The 27,542-nt window shown below is 34.6% G+C and overlaps 4 protein-coding genes and 1 pseudogene across 5 annotated transcripts; 4 read left to right on the top strand and 1 right to left on the bottom strand.

Annotated features, from left to right (window-relative positions):
* LOC107630062 (ubiquitin-conjugating enzyme E2 35) lies at positions 245-4,735 on the top strand. Its single transcript, XM_016333086.2, has 8 exons — positions 245-325; positions 591-618; positions 841-927; positions 2,126-2,184; positions 3,395-3,436; positions 3,544-3,617; positions 4,079-4,176; positions 4,293-4,735. Exons 1-8 carry the CDS (start codon positions 290-292, stop codon positions 4,328-4,330), a joined length of 462 nt encoding a protein of 153 aa, XP_016188572.1. The 5' UTR covers positions 245-289; the 3' UTR covers positions 4,331-4,735.
* On the top strand, positions 5,874-8,363 carry LOC107634316 (cytochrome P450 703A2). The gene is made up of 2 exons (XM_016337853.2): positions 5,874-6,878; positions 7,671-8,363. Exons 1-2 carry the CDS (start codon positions 5,931-5,933, stop codon positions 8,307-8,309), a joined length of 1,587 nt encoding a protein of 528 aa, XP_016193339.1. The 5' UTR covers positions 5,874-5,930; the 3' UTR covers positions 8,310-8,363.
* LOC107630063 (CMP-sialic acid transporter 1) lies at positions 10,071-13,781 on the top strand. Of its 2 annotated transcripts, none has more exons than XM_016333088.2 (9): positions 10,071-10,215; positions 10,372-10,455; positions 10,551-10,765; positions 10,889-10,967; positions 11,147-11,316; positions 11,736-11,922; positions 12,120-12,197; positions 12,627-12,809; positions 13,456-13,781. In XM_016333088.2, exons 1-8 carry the CDS (start codon positions 10,165-10,167, stop codon positions 12,774-12,776), a joined length of 1,014 nt encoding a protein of 337 aa, XP_016188574.1. In that variant the 5' UTR covers positions 10,071-10,164; the 3' UTR covers positions 12,777-12,809; positions 13,456-13,781. The 2 variants fall into 2 exon arrangements, with proteins under 2 accessions (XP_016188574.1, XP_016188573.1); XM_016333087.2 differs by having other exon boundaries at positions 13,416-13,781.
* LOC107630064 (tubulin gamma-1 chain) lies at positions 16,621-22,815 on the top strand. Its single transcript, XM_016333089.2, has 14 exons — positions 16,621-17,210; positions 18,080-18,127; positions 18,569-18,789; positions 19,082-19,282; positions 19,466-19,577; positions 19,978-20,378; positions 20,666-20,719; positions 20,798-20,902; positions 21,283-21,357; positions 21,505-21,549; positions 21,720-21,848; positions 21,986-22,090; positions 22,179-22,266; positions 22,454-22,815. Exons 3-13 carry the CDS (start codon positions 18,661-18,663, stop codon positions 22,218-22,220), a joined length of 1,398 nt encoding a protein of 465 aa, XP_016188575.1. The 5' UTR covers positions 16,621-17,210; positions 18,080-18,127; positions 18,569-18,660; the 3' UTR covers positions 22,221-22,266; positions 22,454-22,815.
* The window catches only part of LOC107632774, a 5,630-nt pseudogene continuing 2,827 nt past the window's right edge, over positions 24,740-27,542 (bottom strand).

Genomic DNA, 27,542 nt, shown 5'->3' with positions numbered 1-27,542 from the left:
TAAATTATTCTTTGTACTCATAAAAGATACAAATGCTAAGGTAAATGATAATTGTAACCATAAAAAGTGTATCAAAAGTACCCGATGTTGGTTATGCAATTTGTCCGTTAAGGTACTTTTGGCACACAAAATTCATCTTCCGTAATTACAATTGTCGTTTTATTCTTATATAGGTATATTTGTCAGCGTCTATATCTTTCATAGTATAAATAGTAATTTATTCAAAATTGAATTATTTTTTAAGGCAAAAAGAAAACCCTATTGCGTGCATTGCAGTCGACCCCTGACAATGGCCAACAGTAATCTCCCTCGAAGAATCATCAAGGTTCGTATCCATTTTCTTGTTCCCTAACCCCAATTTTAATTCCTCTGATTCAGAAAGCAAACCAAAGAAACTCGAAAACCTCATTCTTCCATATGGCTCAATTCCAAAATTGCCCTTTTTCCACTACGATAAAAGGGGAAACCGAAGGATGTTAGGCTTTTATTCGTTTCTTTATCTTCAAAATCTTGGATTTTTCTCTTAAAGAATTCCATTTGTTCAACGTGCTGATCACTGCTATTTTCTTTCACTGGTTTGATATGAGCAGGAAACGCAGCGTTTGCTCAGTGAGCCAGGTAGTTTTTAGGTTTTTATACTTTGTTACTCTTTGTTTATGTATTTAATTTTATATTCTTAGTTGAGTTAGTTGCTTGTTTATGTTTTCTTAAGTGTATATATCTAGAAACTAGCATCTTTTAACATGTTCCTTGGAAGTTGTTACCTCGCTGATCTAATAACAATAATAATAATAATTATAATGCACGGATTTTACCTGATATTATGATATGTTAATGCAGCACCGGGAATTAGTGCTTCCCCTTCGGAAGATAATATGCGATATTTCAATGTCATGATCCTCGGGCCGACCCAGTCACCGTACGAAGGTAGCAATGAGCTCACTCATTTTCCTTTGTTTGGTATTTTCGGTAGTACATGGAGAGTTGCTGTAAGCAATTACGCTTTGCTTTAATGTGTGGGAATGATTTTGTTATATATTTTTATGTGCCTGTTATTGACTCATTTTGTTGCTACTTATTGAAAGTTTGAAACTCTGTGCTGGTTCACAGTCCCTCTATAGAGAGTTGGGGGTAGGTTTTGACTTTTCCTTTGTCTTTTGGTGCTGTGTTTTAGTCCTTTTTATTTTTCTGAAGTAGTTAACGTTTTATGAATATGAAGAAAAATTGCAACATGGAGTTGGCAAATGCAAAGGGGCATGTGTCCTTAATTGGCTAGGCGAGACCAAGAACTCCTATTTGTAGTAGAGACTCTCTGGTAGAACATTACTGGTTAGGTAGTTGGAGTATATCTTAGGAAGTTAATACCTATAGGAATGAAAAAGGGGATCCTCTGGATTGAGTAAGAAAAGGTTGGTAGAGTTGATAAGTTTCTTGATTATGTTCTCTATGAACCATTAATAAATAAGCACTTTCTCTCTGATATTCAATAGTTACCTTTCTTCAATCTGAACCATTTCCATCTCTCTGGCATTTACAAGCCTGGTGTTTTTGGGATGGGCTCTCCTCTGTCGCAAATTCTTACTATTCTACACTTGTGGTGATTTTGCTAGGGTGGAACCCTTACAAGTCTATCTTTTGAATTCGTGAGCAGAGGTTTAAGCACAACCATTACAGAATAAGGAGTTCCCTTTATATACTTGCATATCTTTATTGTTAGATTTCTTCTGCTGGTTATCTAGTTAACCTCGAGCTTTTAGGGTACTATCACTTGTATTCTGCTCATTCATTTCATAATATTGTGCTTACTATTTTTATAAGATTTTGAAATTACCTCCCAAAACAGTATAAAAAATTGTGGTTTATCCTTTTTATGTTCATTCATATTCGTAACATTGGAGTCAACTCTTCAATCTGTAGTCAGTGTTACATGCAAATGCTCTCTTAGATCATATTTTGATTCCTCCTTTATAGAATCATGTTTGGAAGTGGAATGCGATATATATTTTTGTTATATAATTTTCATGTCATTCATGGGTTTAATTCCTCTTGTCTATTTTCTCTTGAAATGTGTGGATACCTGACTTGTTTTTTACCAATATGCATGCCTTTTTGCTTGTATTACTAGGTGGAGTCTTCAAATTAGAGCTATTTTTGCCAGAAGAATATCCAATGGCTGCTCCAAAGGTTAATTTACTTTTATTCTCTTCTATTGCACTACCAAAAGTATTACCACTGTTATTTTCATTAACTCTTACTCTACTTTTCTAGGTTGGGTGATATACCCATGTCCTCAATCGAACATCCTTCTGGTCCACTTATTTTTCTTAATGCCTTCCCTTTCTGAAACTCACATACTAAGAACTTGGAAATTGCATTGTTTAAACTGTTGAATAGAATATCCTCCTTACATTTTATCTGTGTTAACCTGCACTGTTGTGTATTTTACCTTTTATTTTTCTTGAATATTGATGTGAAATTTTTGTTTATATTAGATTATTATCAATTCCAGGATTCCATCAATGAAAAAACTGAAAATACTTGTAATTTTTCTAAAGAAAAAATATTTTATATACTATCTTAATATGTTGATTGGGTATTGAACGAAACTAATTGATGTAGAAATTGAATATAGGATACAAAATTGATATAAATCGAGCGAATGGTGGACTTTTGAGTAATATGCATAGTGTCAGAAAGCATGGGTTATCTTCAAACTGAAGACAGTTCTATGAATGTTATATAACTGGTTCTAAAGAGAGCAAGTGGAATTGAAATGCCCTTGCATTGAGTGAAGTAAATTTTGCAGTGTTTGTTTTGCAAATATTACGCGTGGTTTACAATTGACAAATGGTAAATTGTATAGTTTACTTGTAATATCACTGAAAGATTTTACCTTCAGGTTGACCATTATATACATCTCTACAAATTGGTTTGAAATCTATTATTAACTTCATTTTTGGATGAGAACTGTGGATACTTATTTTCAAAAACCAAATCTATCTTAAAGCAAAATTACAGGATATTTTGTTTTCTGTGGCTTCAGAGTCTGAAGTCGTTCAGAGTCTGAAGTCACCACTAGATTTCTTTAGGACATAGAACTAGGGTACTGATTAGCATTTTCAGGATACTCGAATTTCACGGTTTACTGAAAGGGTGTAGTCGGTGTGCCACTTACAGCTCTTCCGTGCAAGTGATTGGGTTTTTTCTTTTAATTGTTAAATAATGCTCTCCTGACTTTGTCTACCATCCTTTCTGTCTTAATCCTTTTCTCTCTTCAATCTTTTCAAAGTTCTTTTTCTTATGAATCCATATTAAAATCCTACTTTTTAGTTTTTACTAGGATAAATGGCATTTTGATGTTTCTTCAATTGTTCCTATGCATTGCTTTTTACAGGTTAGGTTTCTGACGAAAATATATCACCCAAACATTGACAAGGTGCATTTTTCTTGCCCTACATTATTAATTAATTCTTCAATAGATAATTCTCTCACACTGCTGCATGTTTAATTATTTTATCCTGAAAAAACCCGCGTTTAAATCAGCTTGGCAGGATATGTCTTGATATTCTTAAAGATAAGTGGAGTCCTGCCCTTCAGATACGCACCGTTCTTTTGAGGTATATGTATGTTCGGCTTCTGGATTTCCTTATTCTCTTCGCATATCTTTTTATTTCATGAAGCAACTGGTTACTGTCTTGCCTTTGATGTTGAGTTTGCAAAAAAAAAACTCTGATGATACATATTAAGATGAATACAGATTTCCATGTATGCCAGTTTGCAAATCTATGAAAAATACTTTCTTTTTCCCCCTTTTTTTTAGTTACTCTGCTGGTATTGAAGAACTCTGCATTTTGTTTGGAAAAACTTCGCTTACAGAAAGAGTAATCTGTGTTCTTTTTCTTCATTTTATGTCTTACTGAATATGTATGAATCATACTTTCATCCCCATTTAATTTATAGAGCACCAAATAATGAAGAAAATGTCCTGGGGCAAGTCAAAGGGAACTATTTAACTAAGATGCTCTTTTCACAGTGACTATTATATATTCTGATAATATGAATTCATTGGCACAACTAGTATTCAGGCTCTTTTGAGTGCACCAAACCCGGACGATCCACTTTCTGAGAATATTGCAAAGCACTGGAAATCAAATGAGGCCGAGGCTGTTGAAACAGGTAGGCGTATCTGCATTTATAATTTGTATATTGGAAATTAGTTGATATTGATATCCGCCAGCAATGCAATACAATATTCATATTCTCTTTGGAATGTGTCGTTTGTTAACCTGCAGCAAAGGAATGGACTCGATTATATGCAAGCGGTGCCTGATGATTGGGTTCAAACTTACGGCTTCAAACGTTCAAGTGTATAATATGAACTGTCAGTTTTAAATGGAAAATATGGTCAAATTGTTGTCTAACTTGTGAGTTTATATTCCAAATAGCCTCCAGTTTCCTCTTAATTTCCGTATCTTGGAAGTCAGAATTCTTATGTGCTTTACGTTGATCTGTCTTTAAAATTAGCGCATCCTTCATTGAGCTCTATACGTAGTTACGTACTATTTTACAATAGCTAAAATTTTTGTATAGGTTTATGTGTTCTCTTCGTTTTATTTGTTTGGTTATGAAATCTATGATCGCCAAAAGTGTACATTGGTAGTCACGGCACATTTCTAACACTTGCAGCTAACGAATTTTAGGGTGAGCTTTGTGTGTTATGAATATTTTTAGGGCTTGGGATTGACTAAGTCTTGAAGAATTAACTTGACTCCATTTTACGCTCAAAGTCCTGTCTTTTTCTTTTCTTTTCCTCCAAGTTCCAACTCCCAACCCTGAAACATATCATATAATTTGTAGTCAATCAATAGAGTTTCAAAGTATGTTATCTCTTCATTATTTTTCACATGGATTTCGCTGTTATGCTTTTAGGATGTTAATACTAGTAGAAAATTTTATTGTTCAGACTCGTTTATGACGAATATCTGGAGTAAAACTGAAAGCAATATAACTATAATCGAAAAAGTAATTTTTTCTTAATACTTTGGATGCATAAGAATATAAAATTAAATAAGAATGAACTCGAATTTTCATTTTCAAAATCAAGACAACAGAAATTAAAAAATTGAAAGTTTAAAAGTTAAAAGATGATTCAATAATTTTAATATTTAATATTACTTAAATTTATAAGTGTAAAAAAAAACACACACACACATACATATAGGAATTTGAGAAGCATGCAACAACAATAAAGCAACAAAAGGAAATAAGAAAATCAAATCCAAGGTTATGAAGAGTTTACAATATAGAACTTAATGTAATTCTATTACTCCAGTAGTATTCCTTATTATTTATGAAAAGTTTATTAAAATTTTTAATGCTCAATTCACCTCTCTCTGTCTCTTGAGTTTATTGTGTTGACTGACTAACAACAATCATTTCTGATTTGCTTATTATCATCATTATCATCATCAACGCGGATTAAGATTGACTTTTTCTAGTTATTTAATAACGACTCGCATAAACTTTGATGTCACCTATATTTGTGGTTTGACCACCTAAATTATCCAAACAATGAAATTCGCTACCTAATTAAGAGGCCATGCTTCTCGTAATTATATACCAAAAGTCCAAAACCAAATTAGAAGGAATGCAACATTCATCTGCTTACGAAGAAATGAATTTGTTAAGAATCATCAAATGCATGACCTCCAACTCCACGTTATTGGTGTGTTCACATAAAATAATGTTTATAACAAGAAAATGATAAATAGAAGAAAAGAAAAGATAGAACACCACATAAAGATTGTGAATTATCAAGGCGAGTAAATGTAAACATGAAATAGCTTCATCCATTGAGTACACAATGGTCACACAATATATATACATGTAATTTCTTTAATTTGATGAGTGCAATTTGTTGAAATCAGAAAATGGTTTTGCCCATATTTTTCTCAACCTTACTCATAGGAGGACTACTAGCCTCTAAACTCATTTGGCAATGGTTCATACAAAAAATTTTATCTTTGCATAATAAGCACCCCAAACTCCCTCCTGGCCCACCAAGGTTGCCAATCGTTGGCAATCTTCTCCAATTAGGGCAACTTCCACATAGAGATTTAGCATCTTTATGCGATAAATATGGACCCTTAGTTTATCTTAAATTGGGTAACATTGATGCAATTACTACTAATGATCCTGATATCATACGCGAAATACTTGTTCGCCAAGATGATGTTTTTGCCTCTCGTCCACACACTCTTGCCGCTGTTCATTTAGCCTATGGGTGTGGGGACGTTGCATTGGCCCCTTTAGGCCCACATTGGAAGCGAATGAGAAGAATTTGCATGGAACATTTGTTAACCACAAAGAGACTTGAATCCTTCTCAAAACATCGTCAAGATGAAGCTAACCACCTTGTTAAGGATGTTTGGGCTAAAGCCCAAACCGGAAAGCCCATTAACTTGAGAGAAGTGTTGGGTGCATTTTCAATGAACAATGTCACTAGAATGTTGCTAGGAAAGCAATATTTTGGATCTAAATCAGCAGGCCCACAAGAGGCTATGGATTTCATGCACATAACCCATGAATTGTTTTGGTTATTGGGTGTCATATACTTGGGTGACTACTTGCCAATTTGGAGGTGGGTGGATCCTTATCAATGTGAAAGGAAAATGAAGGAAGTGGAAAAGAAAGTGGATGATTTTCACACCAAAATTATTGAAGAACATAGAAAAGCAAGAATTGAGAAGAAGAAGAAGAATAATAATATGGGAATAGAAGATGATGAAGAAATGGATTTTGTGGATATTTTACTATCACTGCCAGGCGAAGATGGAAAAGCGTGTTTGGATGATACAGAAATCAAAGCTTTGATTCAGGTATTTGCATTTCATTAGGCCGTTAAATGATATTTCTGTTGCTTAACGTTTTATTTTATTCATTTAATATTTTTTTTTTAATTCCAATGAGGCGCTGAATAAACAAAAACACTCTTACTCTTTCTAACCTCTAGACGGATAATGTAATAATGGTAATCAAATAATTTTTCATTAGTATTTTTTTTTTTCTAAAGTTATGAGTAAAACTCAAATATGTGATTTATAAATAAGTATGAAAAGATTATGTTATTTGAGATATATTTTTTATTAGTAAATCATGTTTTACAAATATTCACCTGACCCAATCGTCAATACTCAATAGTTATAGGTCACATCTTTTAAAAATAACTTAATATGAAATCGCTGTTTAAAGCTAACATAAACTAACATTTCCATTATCAATATTTTAATTATATTCATTTGAAAAATAAACTCTCATTCTATCTATAAAAATTTAAAACACTAACAAATTTAGATAGTCTTTGTATAAAAAAAAATATTTCAATATTATTTTCAACAAGTAAATTTGTCAATATTTTAAATATTTATATATAAACATAATAAGGTACTCAATTTGATAAAGATAAAATTAATTTCATTTATTCATAGACATATTTGTCAATATCCTAAAAATTTATAGATTTGTTAATGAGTTATAATTCAAATGGTATAGTCTCTTCATACTCACCAATAGTAAATTCGAGTGTTCCTATTTTCGGTAAAAAAAAAATTATAGGTTTGCGTTATTATTATAATTTATTTATTGTTTAAATAATGATTGTCATTTTTAAGGATATGATAGCTGCAGCAACAGATACTTCGGCGGTGACGAATGAATGGGCAATGGCTGAGGTAATCAAACATACCCATGTCCTTCGTAAAATTCAAGAAGAGCTTGATATAGTAGTGGGTCCCAATAGAATGGTGATGGAATCTGATTTAGTCCACCTTAATTACCTGCGATGCGTTGTACGTGAAACATTTCGGATGCACCCAGCAGGGCCTTTCCTCATTCCACATGAATCTCTTCGTGACACCACCATCAACGGCTTTGATATACCTGCAAAGACACGTGTCTTCATCAACACCCATGGTTTGGGGCGTAACACTAAGATTTGGGACACTGTGGAGGAGTTTAGGCCCGAAAGGCACTTGCTAGTTGACGGGAGTAGGGTTGAGATTAGCCATGGAGTAGATTTCAAAATACTACCCTTTAGTGCTGGAAAAAGGAAATGTCCCGGTGCACCACTTGGAGTCACCTTGGTTTTAATGGCTTTGGCTCGACTTTTTCATTGCTTCGATTGGGCTCCGCCACGTGGCTTAAATCCTCAAGATATTGATACAAGGGAAGTCTATGGAATGACCATGCCTAAGGTTGAGCCCTTGATTGCTTTTGCTAGTCCACGGTTACCAAAACATTTGTATGATTAACTAAAATGTATTTTCACTTTAAATTCATGAATAAAGTATATATGTTTTGTTAAATGTCTACTCGATCAAAATATAGTAAGGGAAGAGTTTCAGGTGTACTGGGAATATCGGTATTTCAGTTGTTTTAACCGTTGATCTTAATTATGAAAAATATATATAATATATATTAATTGAAATCAACAGTTAAAACCACTGGAACACTGTTATTTTCCAGTACACTTAAAATTTTTCTTATAGTATAACGTATAGAGTTATATTATGTTCAGAGCCCATGATATTAAAGTAGATTTTATAAAATCTAATCGATTCATGTTTCGATGTGGTAGTAAAAAGAAATTACATATTTAATGTTAATATTGTTGTTGAAGAGATAGGAGATGATTGTTACGTATACAATTGTAACGAAACTTAGACTTTTAATTTGAAGTTATAAGCATTTGCATAACTAAAAGTACGAGGAAGAAAAAACTTTTGATAAACGACGAATTTAAATATGAAGTGTGAGAGTAAAAGGATAGGAGGTCTAACTTTTGATAAACTTTTTTTTTAAGTGATTAATCATAAAAATTGTGGGAGTTTTTGAGCATTAGAAAAGAATCAAGTGAGATAAATAAGATGAGAAGATATCACATTCAATTCAAAATTTTAAAGTAATAAATTAATAGATCTCTCATTTTATAAACTTTTCACTTTTTTTTATTTTCTTTGATTTGGGACTAACTTTAGCATTCATCACATTTGCAACATTAATAAAAAGAGTTATTCTCCACATATAAGTATTTTCCCATACAAGTCATTTATATTCACACACTTTCACGCTGTATCTCTTCTTCTTCTTTCTCCATGCCTCTTCTTCGTAATTTTTCTCTCTCATTATCGTCGTCATCAATACCAGTTATACCACCTCTTTCTCCTCCTCCTCTTTCTTGGAATTTTTTCTCCTCTTTTCTTTTTCTTTCTTATCCATGATCAGTTATCTCATTGTTGAAGATAATAAATAATATAAGTTCAGAGTGTCAATTAAACCATGACGAAATTGATTATTGTTTTGAATCCAATCAAGTGGTTAAGGTGTAGTTCAATTCAGAAGAAAAATATAGCATTAGAAAAATATAGTATTAGAGGAAACATTTTTCTGCAGCAAATTTGGGTATACCACGAAAATATTTGGGTGTAACACGAAGATATTTGGGTGTATTTTAAGAATTTTTTAGTGTATTTTTATTCTGATAAGTTCTGCATAATTCAAAACTATTCCTCTTTCTCCTCCTCATCTTCTACTACTTCTTTTTTTTTTAATCATCATCACCATCTTTTTTTTCTTTTTTATTTTACCTTCTCAAATTTCTTCTTATTTTACTCTCTTAACAAGAATAAAAACAAAAAAATCAAATAAAGAAGAAGAAGAAACACGATATTTAGGTGTAACACGAAAATATTTGGATGTATTTTAAGAATTTTTAGATGTATTTTTATTCTGATAAGTTTTGCATAATTCAAAACTCTTCTTCTTTCTTTTCTTCATCATTATAGTTTGTTTATTCTTATAACTAGTTGTTTATGATCCCCTTTTGAAGTAAAAAAATATAATAAAAGAGTATTTAAAATCAGTTGCTTTATTCATTGAATTTTTATAGAATAAAATGTTTATTATAAAATAATTTTTTCGTTGAATCACGATTAAACCAATAAACTAATAAACCAGTAACTAGAGTTGGAGTTTGAACTTGATTTTTATTACTCTTTTTCAAATATTGAGAATGCAAGGTTTGGGGATCACGTGATAAAACGCTTCGTTGAAGCGCATTTCCTTTCCTGAGTGGATCTGCACTGCACAGCTTGCTCGAAGAAGAAGATGCAGTGGTACTTTGTCGCTGTGCTCCTCACCGTTCTGACCAGTTCTCAGGTTTACCTCCATTCTCCCCAAATCTAAATTTTCTACCATAATCTCATCCCTTTCCCATGCCTCTTACATGTATTCCCCTCAAAGCAGAAAAATAATAACAAAAAATAGAGTAATTTAAAACTTCAATTCACTGATTTTGATTATTTTATATGGCAGGGAATATTGACAACCCTCTCGCAAAGTAACGGAAAGTATAAGTATGATTATGCCACTGTCCCATTTCTTGCTGAGGTTTTCAAGGTCAAAATCACTGTTCCCCTCTTATTTTTTTATCGATTTTAGTTGATGGCAACAAAGCTTTGAGTTTTGTTCACATTGTTTGGTGTTTGTAACAGCTTGCGGTGTCAAGTTTCTTTCTATGGAGGGAATGTAAAAAGTCACCTCTGCCAAAGATGACAACTGAGTGGAGAACAGTGATTTTTTACCCCATTCCTTCAATTATATATCTGATCCACAACAATGTGCAGTTTGCTACCCTCACATATGTTGACACTTCCACCTACCAGATAATGGGCAATCTAAAGATTGTGACCACTGGAATACTATTCAGGTGCTTTCTCTCTCTCAGAATTAGGAGCAGTGTCTGCTTTAAGCTGTTTTTATCTGTCAATTTGTGTATGTATGGTATGATTTGTTTTCTCAATTAGTGTTGATGTCAAGCAGATATTTCTAGGTTGTTCTTAGGGAGGAAGCTTTCGAACTTGCAGTGGATGGCCATCGTGCTGTTGGCTGTTGGGACAACCACAAGCCAGGTGCCAGAAACTCAGTCTTGCAACTCTAGTTTTCTGGTTTAACCGTTTTAAGTTATTTTATCAGAAGATGCTTGAAGTATATTTCACTTGTTTTCGTTTTTATCATTACTTATGGTTAGTATATAAGGAAACTTCATGCTAGTGTTGCTGAGTGGAACTTTTACTGCTTGTTGATTTAGGTTAGGGGCTGTGGAGAGGCTTCATGTGATTCACTATTCTCAGCACCAATACAGGGTTACATGTTAGGAGTTCTGTCAGCTTGTCTCTCAGCTTTAGCTGGAATTTATACTGAGTTCTTGATGAAGAAAAACAATGATAGCTTATACTGGCAGAATATACAGTTGTACACGTAGGTATTTTTTTCTTAAATATGTCATGCCAAATGTGTTCGGTTATTGGTTAACCTGGTTATATCAAAGATATTTATTCCTTATTTTCTCTCCTTTAAAATATTAAATTAATATTGCTATCTTGTTGCTACTGTATTGTGACAAGTATTGAATGCTCTGTTTTTACTTTGATTGTGAATCTTGTTTTCTGTACAATGCATTTGGATTTCCATCAGTGGTGGAATATCCGGTGCATCATCATTCTGTACTACGTTTACTTAATGATTCTGAACTTTCTTTTAGAATTAGGAGGAATGCATTTCTGCACTGTTTTCTCTTATAAGATTATTACTGTCCTTGTTTTCTTCCATGCAACTTATTACACTGGTTAGATATCTTTTAGAACTGCACTTATAGGAACTCCCTAAGCTGTATCCAGGTTTGGTACAATCTTCAATATGGCACGACTTGCTTTGGATGATTTTAGAGGTGGATTTGAAAATGGACCCTGGTGGCAACGTATATTCAATGGATACACTATCACTACTTGGATGGTGGTATTAAATCTAGGGTCTACTGGCCTTTTGGTTTCCTGGTTGATGAAACATGCTGACAATATTGTTAAGGTAAATCCTTCAGTGCTCTTGACTCTTGCAAGTCCCTTTTTTATCATGTATATCTCCACATTGTGAATATGATGCATATCATTTTGTGGATTTTTGTTGAGCCACTGAAAGTAGTAATTAAGTATTGTGTCACAGTATTTGTTGGTTTCTTCATGCAATTTTTCTCCATTTACTCATAGTTGTGTTATCTTCCTTAGGTATATTCTACATCAATGGCAATGCTTCTGACAATGATAATATCAATATTCCTATTCAACTTCAAACCTACATTGCAGGTAAAATTTCTGAACTAAGCATGGCCTGCATTTGATATTGCTTGTTTAATTTATTGCACATAATATTTTGGAGTTTATATACCACGTGGAGATATAATTGTAGGATGCTGCTTCACAGGATAAGCAACCTTTTATCTGGTGCTTTCATTTATAGTCTGGTTTCTATTGAATCTTTTGACGTGCTTTTTGTAATAAGTCTTATCTAAATAACGTATTTCAATAGGCAAATTTCTCTTTATTATACGTATTAACAGATGATGTTTCTTTGTTTAGACCATTGTCCATTCTTTATAAGCAAATTACATTGTTTGTTATTCTCGTTGAGTTGTGTCTCTTGTGGAGGTTGAAGAATATTGATATGTTTGTTAAACCATTTATGCTCTATTATCAGGCTGACGCTGGATACTAATATCCTGTTTCTCTTTGCAGCTTTTCTTGGGTATTATTATTTGTATGATGTCTCTACACATGTATTTTGCCCCATCAAATATGCTAGTAGATATGCCAGTAACAGTTAAACCGGATGAAGAGAGGGAGAAGCTTATTGAAGTGTCTGTTGATCGAAGAGCACATTCATGATGTCATTCAATCATGATGTCATTCAATGCTTTGGTATCGACACATTTATTTGAATTCTTAGTTTTCTCTTATTGACTTAACACATTAAAATACAAAATATTAACATGTGACATTGCTAGTTACATAATGTGTTTTGCTAAGTATGATGTCAGTGTAGCTGTATGAAAAATATACGGGTTAATCAAACTAGCCTTCTCCAAAGCTAGGTTATATTATGATGCACTTCGAGTTTTAAAACCATACACCAGCCTCTGTTGAAATTTAATAGATACTTTATTCAATACCTTCATATTTTGCAAAGTTGGACAGTGGCCTCTCTTTTGTGATATATAACACTAACCTCCTCTATAAACATAACATTGAGGGAGGCTAGTGTAAACATGACAAATCAAGGAATGTCTAAGTGTAATACTACATAACCTTAGGGAAATTTGATGTAATTTAGGCTAAATATAATACCGGCCATTGATGCCAATTGTTCCTGCCTTCAATACAATTGCCTTGTGATTTGATTAATTATTGTCTGCATATCTATACATTAATCATATTTCAGTTCTTAAATTTTTTGTTCCTCTTGATTCATTCGTAAGCAAGCAATTGGTAATTTTGGTTTTCAATACTTGCCTATTGGTTATACAGGTGTTTTTGAACTCCTCGTTTGTTATTATGATTTTCCCAGAAGGCCTATTGAAGTCACTTGTTATATGGCCTGCATTGATTCAGAGATTCCCAAGAGCATAGGCATCTTCAAAAGGGATTAATTGAACTCTATATTGATCCCACGTATTGCCTGGGTATAAAAATATAAAGGAGGATGTAGAAGAAAAAGAAGATAGAATGTGGTTTAGACGGCAATAGAATCTTGCCATTGGATTTTGTAAGTGGTAAGATGCTACCTATGGTGCATCAAGTCGGGCCACCATATGTGGTCAACATTTTTATCTGGTTGCTGTAATCACAAAACAAATTAATCATCATTAATCAATTTGAATATGGTTGTTTACAGAGGATGAATGTCACCTTTACAGTTTAGTGTTAATGTCAAATGCTGTCTGATTGAGATTTTCTATGTCTCTCTCTCAAGAAGTGATGAGGTGGTTAGGAACTGAATTGTGTGACAAACTTCTAAGACCATCTCCAGTAGGGAACTCATTTCAATCTCTATTTATGGCCCACCTGTCATAAAAAGTAACTCCACATCAGCTTTTGCGTTATAAACGGTAAATAGGAACTCAAAGCATCTCTCTCTTCTCCATTAGGAAGAACTAACTTTAGTCCCTATTGTGGTCCCACTTAATTAATTAATTAAAATATTTATATAATTGATTTAATAATATTATTTAAATTTATAAATTTAAAAATAATTTACTATTAAAAGATATATATTAAAAAAATTCATATATAACAATAATACATAATATCTAATTCAAGATTATACTAATTTGTAAAATTACTTAATTTAAAAAGAAAAATATAGTTAAGCTCTATAGTTAACGACAAGCATTATGAAATTGTCATATGTGTTCAATCAAGTCCTCTTTCAACTGTCTATACTGCTGCCTATTTTGAAATTGGACATTTCTTTGGAGAAATTGATGATATGGTGCAAAATTTTTCTCTCCTAGTTGAGGTTGTGATAAGCCCATTTTCGACCTCGTCATACTCTAAGCCTTGAGAAAAACTTCATGCATAAGTGTCTCTTTCATTCTCAACAATCATATTATTCAATATAATACAAGCTCTTATTATGTTTGCAAGCTTCTTCTTTCCCCAAAAGTGCGCTAGATCACATATAATTGTAAAGCGTGCTTGCAATACTTCGAATGCTCGCTCCACATATTTTCTTTGCCCTTTTTGGTATGTGCAAATAATTTGCGTATTTTAGATTTTATATTATTATTTTTTTAAAATAACTTGCCAAATGGCAAGTTATTATTGGTTAACTTGAATCCCTATTTAGAGGGATTCTCTCACCTTGAGACCCGTGCGAGAACTCATTCCTTCTCTCCTCCAATGGTTAGAGTTTCTATGTGTCAAAAAAAAGTGAAAGAGGAACTCACCATTGTAGGTGCTCTAAGCTGCCCTAAATAGACTAGGTTGTAGGTGGGAGGGAAGGTTGGAATTTTTCATTTTTTCTTTTAAAATTTATTGTCATCAGATTATTGGTTCAAGGGTTAAACTTTAAAGTAATCGTGGCATGGCTTGTGGTTTTTTTTTAAAGAGAACTTTGTAGACGTTATAAGAGTAAATGTGAGTTTAATCAACAATAGTTCATTGGACAAACCTGACCAGAGTCATTGGGGTATTTGATTTGATCGATATGATTGGATGAATCGAAGGACATTTTAAGAGCTGAAGGCACAATCGAAGAGACACCTGGGATTGTGTAAGGATGATGAAGACTCGGTACCATTAGGCAACAGTCTAATACTCTAATTACTAATTGGATGAGGATTATAAGGACTGCTTCCTAGGCACAAAGTCACAGTTTGTTTTGAGGTATTGAATGAGGATACATGCGACTACAATTTTTTAAGACAAAGATTAAAATTTTAATAATATTTTATATTTAAAATATTTCTATTTCAATTAATTAATTCTAATTTTATTTTTTGTACAAATTAAATTAGAATTTTATTCTTATTTAATATCTGTCTCTCTCTCTTTCAAACGTTATCAAATAGTCTAGTGACCTTTGTTTTTTGGCTTTTTTTTTTCTTTTTACCCTTTCTTGGAGTAGGAGTGCACAAGACCCGGTCCGACCCGAAGACTCGGACCGGATCCGATGACTTCGGGGCTAATTTTGTCCGACTTCGTTATGGTCCGGTCAAATCCGAGATTTCAATAGATGGCCCCGATTATTTATTAAATCGGGTTCGGACCAAGCCTCGGGTCACCTGGCCCCGGCCCGTTGGACCCGTGTAGTTGTTTGCTACTTAATATTTTATTGTTATTGGTTGATATGACACTATAAATTATTATTATTATGTTAATCTTGTGTTGGTTGTTAACTTTGTTTTAATTGTCTTTTGAATTTTGAATGTTTAATGTGTAATTGATATAATTATTATTATGAAACTTTAAATTATTATTATTAGATTCTAAATTATTATTATGCGAATATTGTATTGTTATGGAATAATTATTTTTCAAAATTTAGAGGTTCAAAAGATGTAGAATCTAATTTTTGGTGATGTCGTGATAAAGTTGATCAAGACCCGGACTTCACCCGGTCTAGACCCGACTTAAGTGTGGCCCGAAAGTAACACAATTTCATCGGGTCTAGGATCGGGTAAGAGTCTCATAAATAGACCCGGTCATTATTTAGGGTCGGATTCAGGTCACGGCGAACCTGACTTCACTCGGCCCCATGTACACCCCTACCTTAGAGTGTAGCATATCACAATTCATTATTTTTTTGGCACGATAGATAAGTTGCCATTGATAGATTAAAAAATAATTGAAAAGCAATTATTGTTATTTATACTTATATATAATGAAGTATACTTATAATATCATGATTATTTAAGTAGTAAGAATAAAAATAATTATTTTTACCATAATTCTAAAAAGGAAAAGTCTAGGGGCCAGCAATTTTATTGCATTTTGGCCAGCATGTAACCAGCAGAGAAAGGTGAGCCATTGGATGAAATCTCACGCCAATCTCACACCATCAAATCATCATTGATGGCTAATTGATGGCTACCAATCACAAATATTGCTGGCCCCTAGCATTGCTCATCTAAAAATTGGACTGGCAGGTTGGACGGTCCAACCGTGTACAGAAAATTGTCCGATCAGGCTTGTAAAACCGTTGATCAGAAAACTGGTGAAAAATCGTTGAACTCGGAAGAAACCGGCCGTTCGGACGGAACCGGGACCCGGCCGGTTTAGACAAAAACGGAAGCTCCTTCGTTTCTTTCTCTCTTTCTTTCACAGAAACTCAGCCAAAAAACCCTAGCACTGTAAGCCTACACCACCGCCGCAAGGAGCGGCATACTGCCGCCGTCCGTCGCACTCAAAGTTCGCCGTCCGTCCGTCTATCTAGCTTCCCTCGTGCTCCAAGTCTTCAACCCCTGTTCGCTGTCACCGATCGCAGCTGCTTCCTCGAGCTCGGCGTCCGTCGTCTTTGTCTGCTCAGCTGCGCTTTCGCCGCGTTTGTTTGCCGTTCACGTTCGCGTCTTCGTTCAGCCGTCGTCTTCGTTCACCGTTCGCGTTCACTCGCCGTTCACCGTTCGAGTTCGCATTCGCGTTCGTCTGGAAGCCACGTTGCTCTGCTTCAAACTCTGCGACCAACCCCGTGCGCTCCACCTAGCCGTCTAACTGCTCTCTTTTGTCGCCGCCGTGGGTTCCCTAAACCCGCCACCAGACAATACACTCACAACACCAATACTTTGCTTCAAACTCTGCAACTTCTGATTTCTATTACAATAAGTAACTATTTGATTTGGTAGTGGTTTGGATTTTTTTCATAAACTGAATTAAAGTATACAATAGTTATGTTCTCTTCTCTATCACATTGATATTAAGCTTTGAATTCTCTTATTTCGTTTTGATTTTACTGCACTCAACATGTTTGATGAAATGCTTTAACCATATTTCTGTTTGGTTTTATAATTTCTAGCTTTTAGAAACTTAGTAAGTTGATTGCATGTGAAATTAGAATAATTGGATCTTAGTAATTAGGAAATTTTATCTGCACAAATAGCATCTTTGCAGAAAACATATTAGCGTGATGATTCCACTTGCATTAGTGTTCTTCTGGTAAATTTTAACTGTTATTGTGAACTTGTTAATTTGCCAATTGTTCTTGTGTTGTTGTTCTGTTATTTTTAATTTTTTTTTTTGTTTTTGTTGTGATTTTCTGTTCTTGAACTTGTTAAGTTGATAATTTGCTAAATTGTTGGGCTACTGTTGTTTTAATTTGCTAAATTGTTAAGTTGCTGCGATTTAATTTGTTGGATTTTCTATTTAGGTCTTGTTCTTGTTTATTTGCTAAATTGTTGTTGTGTATTTATCGTTGTCTTTGAGATTATTGCTGGATATTGGTGATCATTGATTTATTATATGCGTCATGTTTTCATTGTTTTCTTCTTCTGAAGGAAAAAAATTCTGTTTTATTATGTTGTTCTGCTGTTTTTGTTTTGTTTTGTTTTAGAAATCAATTTTTTGTGATCAATGCTCATACTCTGAATGTTGTTCTATTTTGTTTTAAGGCTGTGTTTGGAAGAGGTAATTGATTTCTGACTCTTGTTTTGTTTTTGTTTTAAGACTGTGTATTGTGTTCAATTTTCATTTTGTAGGAAATTCTTTGAGGTATATAAGAATTAAGAAGGAAGACTATTTCAACGGTATTACTCTGTTGATTCTGGTCAGCTACAAGCTTGAACATAGAATTGAAGAGAGAAACCCTTTATTATTTCATCATTGGCCTATTTTTGGCATTGCATATCATTGTAGTTTGTTTATTCATAGAACTAGTTGTTTATGATTCCCTTTTGAAGTAAAAAAATGCGGTAGAAGAGTGTTTAGAACCAGTTGCTTTATTCATTGGATTTTTATAGAATCAGGTGTTTATTATAAAACGGTTTTTTCTATTAAACCACGGTTGAATTAGTTGAACCGGTTGAATCAGTAAATCAGTAATTAGAGCGGTTTGATGACCGGTTCGGTTTTGAGAACCTTGACTTTTACTTATGTCTGTGTAATACTTCATCCGTTTCCATTTTCTATTTTTTCCACTCTTATTTTACTGACTCTTTTCTTCTTCTCCCTATTCTTTTTTGAAAAAGGGTGTCACCCGCTCCGTTAAGCCACCAGAGCGATCTAAATTCTAAACTCTAGCGTTGGTTGCGTTTTGGAGAGAAAAAAAGAAAAGGAAGAAATGCCTCGGGAGATCATAACGCTTCAGGTAGGGCAATGCGGCAACCAGATCGGCATGGAGTTCTGGAAGCAGCTCTGCCTCGAGCATGGCATCAGCAAAGATGGCATCCTCGAAGACTTCGCCACTCAGGTCTCACTTCATACCAATTCCCCTTTTCACTTCCCTCTTACAAAACCTTACTATCAAGCTATCATTTTTTCTTATCAATTCGAACTGCGGGTTGTTTGTTTCACTATCAATAGCACACAACTTCCAATTCACACTAGAATCTCATCTCAGTGACTAATAATTGCTTTATGTGTTGAACTGTTACTTAGTTTAGGTTAGGTTATGGTACTACTTACTTGTGTAGTGTGGAGTGTGTTATTGTGATTGGTGCAGTGTGGTTCTACGTTGACTTGTTTTGGTGAAATTGCTGCAGGGTGGTGACAGGAAAGATGTGTTCTTCTATCAGGCTGATGATCAGCATTACATACCACGAGCTCTGCTCATTGACTTGGAGCCTCGAGTTATTAATGGCATTCAAAATAGTGACTACCGTAATCTCTACAACCATGAGAACATCTTTGTCTCGGACCACGGAGGCGGTGCGGGAAACAATTGGGCTAGTGGATACCATCAGGTTTGCCACTACTAGTCATAATATTGTCCCACAATCATGATTTGCACGCATATCATCCTAGAACTGAGGATTATTGCTTCCTGCGACTGGTTTTCGTTTCGTTGTTTATGAGTAGTTTATAGCAAGTATTACTTTTGTGGGGTGAAAGAATGCTTAGCTATTGTTATTGTTGCATTTGATCAGGGAAAGAATGTTGAAGAGGACATAATGGACATGATTGACAGAGAAGCAGATGGCAGTGACAGTCTCGAGGGTTTTGTTCTGTGTCATTCAATTGCTGGAGGAACAGGCTCAGGTTTCTTTCCATCTCTTCTCTATCTTAAAAAATCCCATAGGATCCATCTTATATTCCTTTTTGTTATTGAGCATTTGTGTAGTTGGTTCATCTGAAAAGCTAAAGATTTGTGAAATGTTTGACTTAATTTTTCCCTTGATGATAGTTTACATTCAAACAAAAGTTAAACTAATCTAACCCTTAAGAAAAGAAATTGAACAAGTCTGCACCTTTTAGCTTATTGTGAAAAAATTGCCTGTACAACATAATGTTTGGGTTCCCTGATGATCCTTGAACTTACTTCATACCAGAGAAGACTGGATATTTTTCAAGTACTTCTCAGTGGTGTACCTTTTTTTCAATTATTATTTCTTAAAATATCCTTGCTTTTGTACTAGTTGCTTATCTTACTTGAATGCAGGTATGGGCTCATACTTGTTGGAGACCCTGAATGATCGCTACAGCAAAAAATTGGTTCAGACATACAGTGTGTTTCCTAACCAAATGGAGACAAGTGATGTGGTGGTGCAACCATACAATTCGCTGTTAACACTCAAGCGACTAAAGCTTAATGCAGACTGTGTTGTAGTTCTTGACAATACTGCATTGAATAGGATTGCTGTTGAACGGCTTCATTTGTCGAACCCAACATTTGCTCAAACTAATTCCTTAGTTTCTACAGTGATGTCTGCCAGCACAACCACTCTTCGGTATCCAGGATACATGAATAATGATTTGGTTGGTCTTCTTGCCTCATTGATTCCCACGCCAAGATGCCATTTCCTAATGACAGGATATACCCCTTTGACAGTGGAGCGTCAGGTGAGACCATTGTATCTGTTTTTCTTATATAAGTTATCTTTGAAGAATAAAATATTAGTCTAGTTAATGTCTTCTAAATTTTTCTGTTGTTAACTTGTTGGACTTGAAGAATCTTACAGAGAATCATTGAACTAATCTCACTATCTTACACACTCTATCTCTCCTCTTTCCTCCCATTTTACCCTCCTTTTGTAATTTAATTAGGATATAGATAAGTTGCTGCCTAATTGTGATTTCCCATTACACTTCAATGAAACATTTAAAAGTTTGATGATATCTACTTGCAGGCTAATGTAATTCGTAAAACCACTGTACTCGATGTTATGAGAAGACTTTTGCAGGTATAATTGCTACATGAACAAAGCGTCAAACAAAATTCCTGTGTGTTCTACCTACTGAAACATCAATTCAATTGACAGGCAAAGAATATTATGGTGTCTTCATATGCTCGGACAAAAGATGCCAGCCAAGCAAAATATATATCAATTCTGAATATCATTCAAGGAGAAGTTGACCCAACTCAGGTATGATAAGCAGCATTAATAGCATTTCCTGGATGTTGTACGGTTTGCAAAGTGAAATTGTTATTAAAACAATAGAAAAACAAAAATAAGAATTGCTAGTCATCTAGCTGTTTGGCCTTGTGATAAAATTTTGCTTTCCAAGATCAAATTTTCTTAAAAAAGTAGTGAGAGCGATTTTGTGAAAGTCAGTTTTGTCTAAACATCCTTATCCTTGAGAATTTAAAATGAGCTTATTTGAAACTTAAAATGACATTTCTTTCTGATTTTTTTCCCCTGATAAATGAAATTTGTAGGTGCAGCCTGCTTTGATTGACTTGTTCATAGCTAAAAATATGGTTCTAATATACAAGTATTTTAACAGTTTATTTCTCTGGATTTAGGTTCATGAAAGTTTACAGAGGATTCGTGAAAGAAAGCTAGTGAACTTTATTGAGTGGGGTCCTGCAAGTATTCAGGTCTCTCTCTCTCTCTCTCTCTCTCTCTCTCTCTCTCTCTCTTGTGTTGTGGCAGTGCAAATTGAAGTTTTAGGCTTTTAGCAGCTGCATCAATTTGTCTCCTTTATATTACACGTGATCTCATGTTGTTTCCTGAACATCTGATAGGTTGCTCTATCTAGAAAGTCACCATATATTCAGACTGCACACCGGGTATGACCTCTTTAATTTCAAGTCTCTCTCTCTCGTTATTGTTGTTGTTTCTGCAAAATCTGCTTTCAATGTTGGAGAAAAACCAACATACCTTTTGAAAATGCTTATTAGTCTGAAGTTAGATAACAAGAAATCAGTTAGGAAATAACATAATATCATCCATTTTATAGGTCAGTGGTCTTATGTTGGCAAACCATACTAGCATCCGACATCTTTTCAGTAGGTGTTTGAGCCAGTACGAGAAGTTGAGAAAGAAACAAGCCTTTCTAGATAACTACCGGAAGTTCCCAATGTTTGCTGTAAGTGCCAATTTCATGTGTACAATCTGATCAGTCTTTTGAACTCCACTGCTGCGACTGTTAAATATGCTTTTGGTTTGTACCACCTTCTTGTAGATTCTTGTTATTCAAATCTAATATCAGTGAAAAATGTACAGGATAATGACCTCTCAGAATTTGATGAATCAAGGGATGAAGTTGAGGCTTTGGTTGATGAATATAAGGCCTGTGAGTCCCCAGATTATGTCAAATGGGGAATGGAGGTAGATTCTCTACTAGCGAACTTCCAATTTTAAGTTCATGTAGCATATTGCAAATGGTTTTATTTATTTATTTATTTTTCTTATATAGGACATGAACAATATGCTAACAGCAGAAGGCAGTGCTACATGATCCCTAGATCCAATATTATTAGTGTGAAGACTCCACGCAATCCAAGGTAAGTTAATTTTTTAGGATTTGACTCGTCGTAAAATCATTCAACAATTTACACTTGGGGAGAAGAATACAATGTCAATGATAATTTATAAACACGTGTGCCCTCGCATACACTTCCTTGTAGTGCAAAATGAGAGACCAACAAATGTCTAAGATACTTGTCACAATCCTGAACCAAATTATTGCAGGCACTACTATAAGGGAGGGAACTGAAGACTTTATGTAAGCTGGGAGAGGTTTCTGATGAGCATTTTCAACTGTTTTGGGGATTCTATGGTTTGCAGTGTGATAATTTTGGTTTGTACGGTCTGTTGATAATCATTTGGACATCCAACCAAGCGAGAATTAGTACAGATTCTCACTGTATTAATTCGTTTTAGGAATGTATTATATGATTGATTGATCACTGATGCTTAGGAAATTAGGAATCACATTTTATTATATGGATCTTAGGTATTTGTAAGCTAATCTCGGTGCTACTTTCGAATGAATGTTGAAATATTTAAATTGATGTGGTGCATAGATTTACTTGATTCAGATTTGCATGTTATACTGTCCTCTTGAACTGGTCTTGAGTTCCTCGATTATGAACACCGTGATTGGTGGTGTTTGTCTCTTAAATAATTAAATTTCGAAAGGGACTTCAATTCCAACTTTCAGGTAAAAAAGGAAAAAGAAGTCCATTTTATTATGGTGAACCAATAATACCTTATGTATTTTTATTTACAAACCTAACCATTATATGTACAAAAATATAGTTCTCAAAATGTAGTGCAAGAATATTGAATGCTTGGATTGGGTAGCGTGATTCATTCCCGAAAAGTCATATCGTGAGTTATGGGCACATGGCATGTTTCTCCTTGCATGTTCACTGTTCAGTTCAAAAACATATTTTGCAATAAACCAGAATGGAGAATATAAAAGAGTCTTTCCTTTTGCTTACATGCTGAAGAACACGTAAGAACAGAGATCTCTCGGGATACCACTCCAACATTAATTGCCGACCCTGATCCATCCTAAAGATTAATAAACCGACCACCAATTTAAGAGAAGAGAAAAATGGGTCAAAACTGCCAAAACGCTAGAAAGCGGAGGAAACAGGAAATCCAAAGCATTTCTTAAACAGGCACATAAAGACTACATCAAAATCAGTCAATTTAGGAAATATAAATAAACTCGGTGAATATTCTAATATAAATTTGACTGATAGGGAAAACAGAAGAGGTAACTACCACATGGCCCTTGTTAGCGGCCGTAGTTGTAACTGGTCCCCATATTAGAAGGAAGAAAGACACTCAAGTATTTACCAAATCAGTTCACTCACTACAATTGAGTTTCTATATAAATGTGATATCATATCAGTGTATGCTGATCACATAGTATCAAATTGATACTTGGTTTTGGGGTTCTCAAGTTTCCACATCTCTTGACAGTATTGGTTGTGAAAGCACCCAAGAAGAGAAGAAAAGAAAATGACATTTCTCATAGCTCTTGCTTCTTCGTCAGGTGTTTTGGCCTTATATACTCTTCTTCTTGCCATCTTTCAACCAGCTATTATTGAAGCCCAATCCCTTTCTCCTGCACCTGCACCTGCTCCCACCAGCGATGGTGACTATCCCTTTTCTTATCTCCTTTTTCATTTGATTTCTCAACTTAGTCATATCATAGAGTGTAAGATTGCCTTCAAAGGCATTGCATTTGGAATTGTGTTAGAAAAATGTTTTAATTAATTTATGCGTTTGCTATTAAACAGGTACTTCAATAGACCAAGGAATTGCCTACGTGCTTATGCTTGTGGCATTGGTTCTCACATACCTCGTCCACCCTCTGAATACCTCTTTCTACAATTTGTGAATTATCCGTTTCCCTACTCTCTTGTATTTTTACCCTCATAGAAAGTGAACATAGTAGGGATCGATGGTTTTTAATTTCCCATGCTCTTATGCTCAATTGTTGATGCTCTTTTTTAGTTGCTAATACAATTTTATTCTTTTTTAGTTGCTAATACCGTTCATACCGTTTCAATGTTTATAATTTAAAATAATTAAAAATCCATCAGCATAATCTAAGAGAGTAAAATCTAAAATAATATAGTTAAAAAGTTATGGCCTTCCGTACATTTTTTGCTCTTTGAAATATTTCACATTTAAAAAATAACCAGCTTCAAATTTTAAATGTTACTACTTTCAAGTTCAAGCATATGTTGCCACTTTAAAATCGTTCATATGTGTCTTCATTTAGAACGAACTTTTTCATTGACAAAAAACAAGTTGGAAACTCAAATACAACTGATTTCATGTGAAATTTAGTTAAGAATTGTTTGATAATTTAACATGTTCGAATAAATTATCATCTAATGATGTTTAACTATCAACTTCACATGAAGACAACTGCACCGAAATTTCCAACAAAAAAAAAAAGAACAAATTCTATGAAAAATTGTATCTTCTACAACATTCACAAACAGATTTACAGATCTTAAACTTTCGGCGAGTAAATGAATTGGATTTATGACAATGTAACAAAGATGTACTATCACAAGAATTTTGTGAATTCGTAGTATTTATTCTATAAAAAGAAAAGAGAACCAACTATTTTTCACTGTAAGCTTCTCACTTTCCAGTTAGAAGCCGACTCATGGTCTCAAATTGTACAAAGGCACTTATTGACTTTCCTTTAAAAAACGTTGCAGATGCAATAACTAAAAAAAATGTAAAAACCGTGTATCCAAAAGAAAGTCCTATGCATGTGGAGGACAATTAATGGATCATTCCATCGTCACTTATTAGGAGGTGCCAACTGCAGCATGTTCTGTTTTGCCAGTTGACCCTGACTTATTGATATGTCAGAAACATCCTTGGTCTTCTGGGATCTAGTTTGGTGTCTTTGATGTATTCTACACTATTACGCTATAACTTCAAATAGAATTCCAAGTTTTGAACCACTCCAGCAAATAAGACTCAATGATGAATGCAAGTATATGTTACGATGGAGTCTTCTGTCTACGATGCAAGGCATGCTTGAGAACTTCACAGAAGGAGACAACTATACCAACTGATGGACCGGCGCGGCCTACACGGGGACCAACACCTGTGAATAGCCCTCTCAACCCTCCATCCCTGTCCCAAGAAGAAATGTTCCAACGTCAGTCCAAAGCTTATGTGCTAAATGTAATGATATGGGGGACCAGTCATCAGCTTATAAAAATGCAGCTACCTCCAAATCTCTCTCAGTGTTGTTCTTGCTGTCATCTTTAATGCCCTTTCACGATCCTTCTGTGAAAATGCAAAAGGGATCATGTTAGACAACATGGAATACTCAAAGGCTCAAACTATGTGTTCATTATTAATGTGCAGTAATTAAATGCATACGTTCTAAAATAAAAATTAGTAATCGGGACGGGGAAAAAGAATTACACAAACCATTACAAAAAGTTAATGCAAAGAATAATTTTTAATCATCATGCATTAAAGAGGGTCAATTATGCAACTATACAGGTTTGTCACAGACAAACCAAACCTCAACAGCTTACTAATGCATAAATATTCCAGCTGCATTGCACTTGCATTCAAATTTTCATCATTTTATAAATCCAATGAACATAATAATGCATATAAAGGTGGACATTTGAAAAGTGTCCCCAAAGACCCAAAAATAATCATTGAATAAATCCATATTACGTGTATACATGGCATATCTAATTGTGTCTACGGCTTAGCTAACTGGAGTTAATAGCCAAATCAGCATAATGATGCTGCAAGTTTGATTTTAGCCAGCAATTTGTGCTGTATCTAATTTCAGCTAGTTAGCTACTTCTATTGATGAGCTACCCAACCCGGTGAGGAGCCTGTCTTGGCTGGTCAAACAGGTAAACACTAGTGCTAGTCTGCCTGGCAGACCTGACTAGAGGTCTGTCCTGGCTGGCAAGACACTAGGGCCAGTCTGCCCAGCCTGACTTTGCTAGAGGCTTGTCCTGGCCACCCAGGCTCTAGGGCTACTCTGCCTGGTCAGACCCGACCAAGGGCGTCTCCTGGCCAGCCAGACACTAGGGCCAGTCTGCCTGACCTTATTCAGCCAAAAGCCTGCCTTGGCCGGCAAAACAGTAGGGCCAGTCGGCCCTGCCTGACCCAGGCAGCGTCCTGTCCTGGCTTAGTTATCATCTAAAAGCTTAGTTTTAAGAAACCACCTCTATTTGTCGTGGAGTTTTTGCCACATCAAGTGGACATGTGGCAGCAGCTGCGACAGTTCCTGCAACAAAACCAGCAGTAAAATTTGCCCCAAGGATAGTGGCTGCTGTTGCTTCATCACCCCTAAGGCCAAGAAGTTTTTTCCTTATCTGTAAAGAAGCTGTATGGTCAAAATAAAATAAATCAAATAAGCAATACATTTTATTCATTGAATATAGAAATCCTACTGGCTCAAGGGTTAACCAGCAAATTCCAGAGTAAGGAACATCGCGAGAAAGTTGAGCACCAAGGCCAGTCCACCAATAACAGTATCTATGTACTGTTAGAAAAACATAATCAAAACCACAATAATTATTAATCGAGGTAACAAAAATTATAACAGATATAATCATGTGCAACAGTAATAGCATACTATTACGACTTTGAAGAGATCTACCATAAAACGTATTAACTCAGAATGAAAAGAGAGAAAAATGCCAGAAGAGCACTTACAACTTTGAAGTCTCTCTGTACCCCTGATTGGGTTGATGGCTCCAATCAATGTCTTAAATCTGTAGCAAAATCATGCAATGAATCCACATTTTAGGATTTCAAATCAACTACCTGCATGCGTGTCCTTGCAAGCTCTACAGGATAACACGAAACACAAGCCAATGAACGTGCAACTGATCCAGCAACTAATGGAACATAAGGTGTTAAGTTTGGAGCATTCTGAGTAGTAAACTCCTCCATGAAGTTGCGAAAGATGTCATAACAAGGCATATAAATCCCAACCTGTTGGACAACGAAAATATAAGGGCATTAGCATGTAACTATATGTTGGACAAAACAGATTGTAGGCAAAGTATGAAGTAGAAAACGGATTTCCAAAAGGAAAGGGAGCTTACAGTTGGCACAGCCAATGCTAAACTTGGGAAATAAAAAATTTTAATTTCTGTGTTCACGCTTGGAAAAGACTCATTACCGTTGAAAAATTAAGTAAAAAATTTTTTTTTTCTATCAATTTTATCCTTCATTTCTTTCATAAAAATGTATAAGTAATCATATAATTTTTACAATAATTTTTTGTATTCGTTCTAATTTTTTTTCC

The sequence above is a fragment of the Arachis ipaensis genome, chromosome B03, assembly GCF_000816755.2.
Source record: "Arachis ipaensis cultivar K30076 chromosome B03, Araip1.1, whole genome shotgun sequence".
NCBI lineage: Eukaryota > Viridiplantae > Streptophyta > Magnoliopsida > Fabales > Fabaceae > Arachis > Arachis ipaensis.
This window is presented reverse-complemented; position numbering and strand designations above follow the sequence as displayed.

What these genes read in the sequence shown, in the direction of transcription:
- LOC107630063 (XM_016333088.2), top strand. Translation starts at nt 10,165, where the DNA reads ATGCAGTGGTACTTTGTCGCTGTGCTCCTCACCGTTCTGACCAGTTCT. An exon ending in CAGAATATACAGTTGTACAC is followed by an intron (nt 11,317 to 11,735) that starts GTAGGTATTTTT and finishes AGCTGTATCCAG; the next exon opens with GTTTGGTACAATCTTCAATA. An exon ending in ATGCTGACAATATTGTTAAG is followed by an intron (nt 11,923 to 12,119) that starts GTAAATCCTTCA and finishes TATCTTCCTTAG; the next exon opens with GTATATTCTACATCAATGGC.
- LOC107634316 (XM_016337853.2), top strand. Translation starts at nt 5,931, where the DNA reads ATGGTTTTGCCCATATTTTTCTCAACCTTACTCATAGGAGGACTACTA. An exon ending in AAATCAAAGCTTTGATTCAG is followed by an intron (nt 6,879 to 7,670) that starts GTATTTGCATTT and finishes GTCATTTTTAAG; the next exon opens with GATATGATAGCTGCAGCAAC.
- LOC107630062 (XM_016333086.2), top strand. Translation starts at nt 290, where the DNA reads ATGGCCAACAGTAATCTCCCTCGAAGAATCATCAAG. An exon ending in TCCCTCGAAGAATCATCAAG is followed by an intron (nt 326 to 590) that starts GTTCGTATCCAT and finishes TGATATGAGCAG; the next exon opens with GAAACGCAGCGTTTGCTCAG. An exon ending in GCGTTTGCTCAGTGAGCCAG is followed by an intron (nt 619 to 840) that starts GTAGTTTTTAGG and finishes ATGTTAATGCAG; the next exon opens with CACCGGGAATTAGTGCTTCC.
- LOC107630064 (XM_016333089.2), top strand. Translation starts at nt 18,661, where the DNA reads ATGCCTCGGGAGATCATAACGCTTCAGGTAGGGCAATGCGGCAACCAG. An exon ending in TCGAAGACTTCGCCACTCAG is followed by an intron (nt 18,790 to 19,081) that starts GTCTCACTTCAT and finishes AAATTGCTGCAG; the next exon opens with GGTGGTGACAGGAAAGATGT. An exon ending in ATATTCAGACTGCACACCGG is followed by an intron (nt 21,550 to 21,719) that starts GTATGACCTCTT and finishes TCCATTTTATAG; the next exon opens with GTCAGTGGTCTTATGTTGGC.